General features: G+C 42.4%; 1 protein-coding gene across 2 annotated transcripts; it reads right to left on the minus strand.

The window, feature by feature from the left end:
• Positions 1 to 2,056: 2,056 nt before the first annotated feature.
• LOC133365359 (cytochrome c) lies at positions 2,057 to 6,906 on the minus strand. Of its 2 annotated transcripts, none has more exons than XM_061587120.1 (3): positions 6,708 to 6,906; positions 4,616 to 4,792; positions 2,057 to 2,454 (listed from the first exon to the last, which is right to left on the minus strand). In XM_061587120.1, the coding sequence occupies exons 2-3, from the start codon at positions 4,782 to 4,784 to the stop codon at positions 2,306 to 2,308; spliced, it is 318 nt and encodes a 105-aa protein (XP_061443104.1). In that variant the 5' UTR covers positions 4,785 to 4,792; positions 6,708 to 6,906; the 3' UTR covers positions 2,057 to 2,305. The 2 variants fall into 2 exon arrangements, with proteins under 2 accessions (XP_061443104.1, XP_061443105.1); XM_061587121.1 differs by lacking the exon at positions 6,708 to 6,906 and adding an exon at positions 6,050 to 6,523.
• Positions 6,907 to 8,863: the final 1,957 nt, after the last annotated feature.

Genomic DNA, 8,863 nt, shown 5'->3' on the forward strand with positions numbered 1-8,863 from the left:
AAGGCATTTTTTTGCTGATTTCCCCTTCCTCCTGGAATACCTTCCCTCATTTCTGTTTTTTTTTTTTTTTTTCAATAATTTTTATTCAGATTTTCATAAAACATACAAGACAAAATCATAAAACATTCAAAGACAAAAAACAAAATCAAAAATAGTTAAACAAAAAGAAAAAAAGAAAAAAAAAAATAAAAAATAAAGAGTAAAATATTGACTTCCCATTTGTCAAAGATCAAATCAGTTATAAGTCTATAATATATAACAATCCTGTCTCTTAAGTCATATTATAAAATCACTTTCCTCCAGTAGTTATCTTACTTAATCATCAAATCTCATAAACATTACTTTATTCTTTCCACAAAAAGTCAAAGAGAGGTTTCAATTCTTTAAGAAATATATCTATCAATTTTTTTTTCCAGATAAGCATATCGATTAATCCATCTCATTACTAATTATGATAATCTTATTGTCATAACCATAGTCAAAATAAACATTTCAATTAATCCATCACATCAGAATCTGTTAGGTTCAGTAATTTCAGTAGCCATTGTTCTATTATCCCTATTAGTTCCATTTTCCATCTTCCATCTTCAGTAGTCTTGTTAAGTCCAGTAATTTCAGTATCCAATCTTCCATTATCAGTATTCCATAATAATCTTACTGTCAAAGCCATAGTCATATAGTAAGAGTCTGATGGGAATTACCTCTATCCCAAATATTTTCTTGCCATCCATTCTGAATAGGTTGCTGAAATACTGCTGTAAAATCATATCTCTGTTCTTTTTTTCAAAATACACTGGGTCATCTCTTGAAAGTTTTTCCATTGTCACATGGCTGCAGTTAATTCCATAGATTTTCTCTGTATTGGGCTCCATCACATCATTCCAGTCCAGAAGATTATCCATGCCATTGATAACTTTATCTCTAGAATCTTCATTAATTTCTTCAGAGATAACATTGAGTTCCAAACAATAGATTTTATTTCTAAAGTCCATAGACTCCAAATCTTGTTCCTGTTCCACGTTTGTTCCAATCTCCGGGATCTCCTCTCTCACAGGGACCCCTGTTCCAGTCTCCAGGGTCTCCTCTCTCACAGGGACCCCTGTTCCAGTCTCCAGGGTCTCCTCTCTCACAAGGACCCCTATGTCTTTAATCTCCTGTGTCTCCAAACAATAGATTTTGTTTCTAAAGTCCATAGACTCCAAATCTTTTTCCTGTTCCACGTTTGTTCCAATCTCCGGGGTCTCCTCTCTCACAGGGACCCCTTCCAGGGTCACCTCTCTCACAGGGACCCCTATATCTTTAATCTCCTGCTTCATTTTACTCAATTCAATTTTCAGCTCCTTACAACCCTGTCGCAGGTTTTGTTTCGTTATCTCAATCTCATCCATTATTTTCTGAAACATAGTTATTTCCAGCTTCTCAGCCACTTTCTTAATTGCCATTTTAAAAGAAAAATATAGGAAAACCACTTCTTATTTCAGCAACAATTGGGTTAATACTCCAAACTTGGTGACATCACAGTATAAACAGAGCAGACAGCCTTATCTCTCCATGCTTAAGTAAACAAAATGCAGTTCCCAGGATCGAAACAATTAATGGCGGTTGGAATACCTTCCCTCATTTCTGGAGGGTGCCTTAACTATCTGGAGCAAACTATTGTTGGAAAAGGGCACTGTGAACTGTCAGGGAAAGGAGAAATGGCAAAAAACCCCACACACCCTTAGTGAAGGCATTCATTAGATCAAAAGCCCTTCTGTAAGGAGAAGTACGCCAACTGGATGACACCCAACACTTTTTAGCAGCGACTGTGCTGCTTGGACCTCTATAAGCCTCTGGAGAGTTACGGTCAAGTTCCATATCAGTGCAAGAGAAGGTCATATTCAAGCTCTGTACCAAAGTTTAAATAAAAAATGTTCATGTTTAATTTGTTTCACAGTGAAACACAGCAGAAATGAGGCATTCGAAACCAGCCGTAATGTATTTGGGTGCAATGAAGTTATAGAAAGCACCATGCTCTTGCTTCAACTATACTTGACAAAGAAAAAGCAAAAAGACACACTGAGAGGGGTTTTTTTAATTACATGATCAGAAAACACTGCAATCATCCTGACTGTACTTATTCAAGCCTGATTACACAATTCTATAAATTATATCACAAGAACAAGTACATATGTTAACAACCATCCATGATCAACGTTCTCTGGCTGATGAGAAAGATTTTTATGCATGTAAAAATAGAAAGTTTAAAAACCAATCTCAACAGAGTCATTTCCATTTGGTGAAATAAATAAGGCAGCAGAAGTCATTACTCAGCAGTGGCTTTCTTAAGGTATGCTATTATATTTACTCTCTCCTCCTTCTTCTTAAGGCCTGCAAAGATCATCTTAGTTCCTGGGATATACTTCTTGGGGTTTTCTAAGTACTCCATCAGTGTATCCTCTCCCCAGATTATACCTAGAAAAGCAACAACGACATTATTATTATAGATCTAACAAAGTCAACATGTTTCATGGATAAACATTTCTACATTCTCTCCCCCCCCCGGCCCAATTTCTGTATTTGGTCCAATAGCAGCATGAAAAACATGAGACAAATATAAAATAAACCGTGGCCTTTAAGTTGTGAATTCAAAGCTTATTAGACCACTCACTGAGGCATCACTCTTTTATAGGTATAGACTGGTTATTGTTACTGGGCCTTAACTGAGAGCAATAAGAGAATCTAAACTTCCTACCCAACCCCCGAGGAGCTCCTCAACATCTGTTTGTACAGATGTGATGGATATTACTTCCAAAGTGCCATGTCACATTAGACAAAAGCCAAGAACGCACAGTGACAATAAATTTTCCCTGCAATCTACTTCTACCCAAATCTTCCTGAAAAGGGCATTTGTTAAAATCCTGGGAATTTATTTTCATTTCCAAAAACAAAACCTTCTCGCTCTCACAGTAACAAAAAAAGATCTGAATACCTGCCAATGTCAACAGCCCTAATTCAACAAACACTTTTTGCCAGTCACCTTGTACCAATAAGGAAAGGGCTTGGGATGCAGGCACTATTCAAGCCTGGGCTATGTCATAAATAAATGGCAATTGAAAGCTGCTGCAAAGAGTTAGGAGACTTCTATCCTCTCTGGGAATAGTTAAGTGGCATGGTAAATATGGGACACAGACAGGAGTGGCAGGTGGGAAGGAGTGACGCCATGCACCTGACCTCCTGGCACTGGCATCGCTGGGCTTACAGGGAAGACCAAGGAGGTCACTGTGATGTTCCTGTATTTTAATGTTCAATGGTTTTATGTTTAATGTTTTAGTTTAATTTTGATGCTTTTTATTACTGATTTTATTCTAATATTGTATTTTAATCTTGTTTTGTACACCGCCCAGAGAGCTATTAGCTATGGGCGGTTTAGAAATGAAATGAAATAAATAAATAAATAAATAATAATGTATATATGGTAAGTGCTGTTTGTATAGAAGATACATGGTAAGTGGAATGAAAGAGGAGGGGGGAGTAAATGAGCAGTAGAATGCTGGATGATTGGCTGAGTGTTTGAATGGCTGGGAGTATAAATGGAAGAATGACAGTTGAATCTGGGTGGAGAATCAGGTGGAGAATCTGTGGTGAATCTGTGGTGAATCTGGGTGGACGTTGCTGGGTTGTTTGAGAAGTGTTTGGTGGTGTTTGGAGGTGGATGTCAGGAGTGTGTGGAGAAAGAGAGAGTGGGAGTTCTAGTTCATGATAAGCCAAGTATCACAGGAATAGATGAAACCATATGCTTAAGTACCATTAGAAAAGTAATCTTGTTATCTCTGTTATTTAATAAAAACTATATTTGGTTTACCAAAGGCCTGATCCTTGGCTGGGGTTTCACAGACCAGAAGGGAGGGTAAGGTAATGACCAAGGCTGAAGGGAAACAGTAACAAATGGTGGCAGCGGTGAAGGGAAGAATATAACACCACAAGTATCCAGAGCAACCCAGAATTATATGCATTCTATATAGATCAAAGGGATTGGGACAGCTTAAGCACACAGTCACAGAGGTAACCTGATTGAGAGAGACTCAGGCAGAGTCTCTGGGAATACTGGTTATAGGACTTGACTGGGGGTGCTGCCTAGCAGGGGGATCTGGTGAGGTCTGTGCTAGAGCGGAGAGAGAAACCATAAAAAAGGACAGTCCGGACTGGTGGAGTCCCTGGTGGTGCCTAGTGACAGGCAGTAGCCACGAGCAGGTAGGAACCTGACAGGGAGAGCCAGGGAAGGGTGTCACAGTCACCACTCTGGAGACACAGTGGTGAAGCTAATCCAGACTCTTGCCAATGCATCCACACAGCACTGGCCTTCCTTCTCTGCATCCTGGTAAGTCATAGCAACACCAATGCCGTGAGGCCAGACGTGTGGTAACACCGCTCTCCGCTGACCACTCCTGAAAGTAGGGCACGTAAGGGGCAATTAAATGGGACTGAATGAGTTTTGGAATGGTGCAGAACATATACCAGAATGCCCTGGTTGCTGGAGTGGGGATCCATTCTGTTTTACTAGTATGTTCTCTCCGCTACAACACTAGTATACTTGTATCTGATTTGCAAGACTACTGTGACACTTTCATCTTACCCTTGCTTTTGTTGGCTTCCGTGTAAGCGAAACCTTCCGCTTGACCAGTCTTTCGGCCAAACAGACCATGAAGATTGGGGCCAGTCTTGTGCTTGCCTCCCTTCTCAACTGTGTGGCAAGTCCCACACTTCACAGAAAAGATCTTCTTGCCCTTCTCAATGTCTCCCATTGTCAGTGCTGAAGAAAAAACAACACACACTCTTTAAGCATTTCAAGGTCAGTTTGGTTCATCTAAGGTGTATGTGAAAAGATGTAAGAATGAAAAGAACCAGGTACTTCTGAAGGCACCCATAAAAAAAAATAATCAAGCACAAAAATATGTTTTCATAGCCAGTGACCAACACCAGGAGATCAACTGTTAATAGTATTCTCATCAACAAAACATAATAGTGTTATGTTTTAGTGATGGTTAATATGTATTAAAATGAAACATGAAAGGAGAAAATGGCCTGCCCCTGGGTTGAAAATTGTATCTCTGAACATTTGTTATTTAATAAAATAACTTTCAATGTAAGTCACTCTCAAACAGCTTGTCCACATAAAATAAAATATCAGTTATTCAATTCTGTCTGATTTATAGTATGTCCCTACGGTATAATTATACCCCAAAGGATGTGATTAGGGAAGTGAGGAGGGTCATGATCTCCTACTAAGGCTGTAATTAACAGTACTTTTAAAAATCTTGCAATCCCATGCCTTTTACTTGGTAAGAGCTTCCTTCCAAATAAACATGCATACTGACTGAGTTATGAGACAAGTGCACTAACATCACAATGTGGACACATGACTCTCCCTTCCCCTTGTAACACTGACAAAATCAGTAAGATCAACCTTTTAAAAATCACAGACAAGGCATCAAGCAGCAGCCGTTTTCTAGGAGACCCTTTCCTATCCACAGTTTTGAGACTGCCCCCAAATTAACAGTATGCCAGCAGATAACCCTGAACGCAACATCTAAATCCCAAAAGCAGAGCCATTGCTGCCACAGGCCTTGTTAAGGTCAGGCCTTCTGTTTCAATGGGCCCTATTCCCAAGCAATTAAATTTTAGATTACAGCCTTAAGGGAGCATCCACAAGAGCACATAACGTAACAGGGATTAGCCATCTCCATCTTCAGCCATATTTACAAATACGTGGCGGGTGCTTTAAAGCATGGGGGCGAGAATTAAGAACAGGATTCACTCTGCTTGCTTTTCAGCGGCAGGCTCCAACCTACACCGGTGAATTTAAAGGCACGAGTTCACCCGGGGTCAAATCAACACGCAAAGTTAAGGCTGCGCTCTTAGGTTTTTTCCTTCTTCTAGGTTCCTCTTAGACAGGCAAACTTATGTATTATTATTATTTATTTTATTTATATCCTGCCCTTCCTCCCAGCAGCAGCCCAGGGCAGCAAACAAAAATGCTAAAACACTTTAAAACATCATAAAAACAAACCTTAGAATACATTAAAAAACAACATTAAAGACATTTTTTAAAAAAGCTTAAAAAACATCTTTTAAAAAAGGGTTAAAAACATATTGTCTCCTCATCTGCCGCTCGGATAGTCGAAACCTGAAGAAGCCACATCCACCGAAAACGAGTCACGGCAGCGTGGGGCTTCTGGGGACGCCTGAGCTGTGCCCTGCCGGCAGGAGAGAGGCTGGTCCCACCACGGGTAAGAAAGAAGGGGCACTGCAGTGGCTGAACAGCGACCCTGTTGAAGGCACCGGGGTTGGGAGGAGAGCCGAGAGAAGCAGCAGAAATGCGAGAGCTGCTGTGAAGCGAGAAGCGAAGCAGGGTTCACTGTAAGAACATCCCATTTGAGTGGCTTCTGAAAGGGCGCGATGATAACAGGGTTTCCTTGTAAGGCCTGCTGCCGCTGCTCCATGCCACGTGGAGGCCGCCAAACGGCCGCTCCTCTCTCTTCACTGCCTGACCTTGACCTTTCACACCTCACGTTGGCTTCGGCCCGCTTTCCAATCTCTCCCTCGCCGGCCTGCACTGCAGGCGGCTTCTGCTTCTCCCCCCTGCGCGCCTCAGATCCCGGGTTCAAGGCCTTCTCCCTTCTCGCGCACGCGGCCCCTTCCCCTCAGCATCCCCCCTTTTTCATTACCAGGCAACGCAGAGGAAGGGCTGCAAAGCGACTCCTCTCCTGCGCTCTCGTCGCTAGTTCCGGAGACGAGCCCAAGGGCACCCCGTAAGCAGAGCTATGTAACCGGTGTCTCTACAACCAAGTTTCCTTCCAGGGTCCTCCCTTCGGGGCTCGTCCCCTCTTTCAGTTGACCAATCGGACGCCAGAGGGATGAGCCGCCATTGGGCCACCCGAGTGCCTGTCCTTATACGTAAATCAGCCATGTTAGCTTGAGTCCAAGGGGAACTCGGGTAAGCCGGCTTGGGCTTTGCGTAAAGGCCGTGACGTAGGAAGACGGCAGCAGCTGCGCTTGCGCAGAAGAGGGAGAGTGGCAAGGTGAAGGCGCCTGAGACGAGAATGTTGGCTTAAAAAAAAAAAGTCATGTAAGCGACCTCTCCTTTCTGGAGAAAGTGATGCTGAGTGGGACTTTCGCCGGGGGCGTGAGTAGGGCGAGGGTATCCTTATTGGTCTTCCTGCAAAGAATGGGTATTATTAGAAGGAGGAATGTCCCATTCAGGTAATGATGATGCAATTGCAAAGTTATAGGCGAATGGTGTAATTGCTTGGCAAGAGAAGCTGGAGTGTTGCCATCAATTTGCATATTCAGAGTAAATTTACAGTTCCTTTAAAGGCTCTTTCAAAACTCAACTCTTCCTGCAAGTCTTCCTAGTTTCTATGCCATATTTTAGTTGGATCGTCACCTTGTAGTGGTGAGTGGGCTTGCGTGTCCCAATGAACCCTGTGAGTGTTGCCGTCAGGAGTCATGTGCTCCCAGCAGGGTCACCCATGGCGGTAAGGTCAAAGAGAGGAACCAGACAAAGAACAATCCAAGAAAGTCCTCAGCTGCAGAACAGGCGGAGGATAACAATGTGTACGTTACAACGGCTGTTATGGCAAATGAAGGCTGCAGCAGATAAAAGACTTCCAATCATCGTGGTATCCATGCCATTGGATCAAAGCCTTTTTCTGTCAAGATTGTGTGTTGATCTTCGTGCACCCATCTCCGCACACAAAACAAATTCACGCACAGGCGTCTTCCAAGGATTCCTTATCTTGGAAGACAATCTTACTGGGCTAGAAGTGATTGCCAATGAATGAATGAATTTTAGCTGAGCCAGTAAGAAGAGTCAGATTACATTTTAGGTCACAATCACTTGGTTAGTAAACATGTCAGGGAACTTTTAAAATTGAATAATAGACATGGTAGGTGGGACCACATTACATAAGAGAGCAGGCTTAACATTTTCTTCCCCTGACAATCCAGTAGAAAATCCCCACCCCCATCATCCAGCAATTTGACTTATCAATTACAGCTTTTTTTCCTAACTCCAATTGCTGTGGAGGGATTTTTGTCAGGATTGCAATGGCAGAGAGACTGGTTAAGTCTCCACTCTCTATGCATTGCAACCCTCTTTAAAAAATCTCCCCCGTGGCCAGTATTATTTTTAACTCCCAGTATGTTGTTGCGAACCATATGAATAACTGGAAATGGCGGTGAATGATTCTTGTCTTGTGAACCGCCCAGAGAGCTTCGACTATGGGGCGGTCTATAAGTTTAATGAAATAAATAAATAAAGGCCACTGATACGGATTACTGTGATTTCGGGTCTTTGACCGCAAATAAACTTGATTGATTACTGTGGAACACATTGCATTCTGTATATTTTATGATCACCCCAATAAATGCATTTTTATGTTGTCCAACTTCCACTCTTTTACCTAGAACAAGGAAGTTGGATTGCTTCTACAGCTAAGCAAGCAAAGCTTGCTGGATCCTCCCTGATATGCAGCTATTAAAAGCACATTATCTCTATATTCCTTGGCAGGTCACAACTGACTAATTCACTTATCTTTTTAATTGCACCTTGCAGTCAAAAAGAATGTTTCTCTCCAGGGGGGATTTTTGCATAAAGATCCAGGGGTGGGAAATCCTTTCCTATCAATGGCTGGATTCCTTCCAGGGTATCTGTCAGGGGCTGCATTCCATCCCTGAGCAGGTCTGGAGCTGATGGCAGGTAGGACTGAAAACAGCTGTGGGCAGGGATATGCTCCAAAGTGGGTGGGGGCCACCACTGTTCTCTCTTTCTGGCACCCCTCTCCTTTTCCCTGCCCAGTGGGCTGCTGGAGACAGTTTGCTC

Source organism: Rhineura floridana, chromosome 10 (genome assembly GCF_030035675.1).
Source record: "Rhineura floridana isolate rRhiFlo1 chromosome 10, rRhiFlo1.hap2, whole genome shotgun sequence".
Lineage (NCBI taxonomy): Eukaryota > Metazoa > Chordata > Lepidosauria > Squamata > Rhineuridae > Rhineura > Rhineura floridana.

Coding starts and splice junctions, on each gene's coding strand:
- LOC133365359 (XM_061587120.1), bottom strand. CDS start 4,784: ATGGGAGACATTGAGAAGGGCAAGAAGATCTTTTCTGTGAAGTGTGGG. Junction 2,455..4,615: donor GGAAGCCAACAAAAGCAAGG/GTAAGATGAAAG, acceptor TTGCTTTTCTAG/GTATAATCTGGGGAGAGGAT.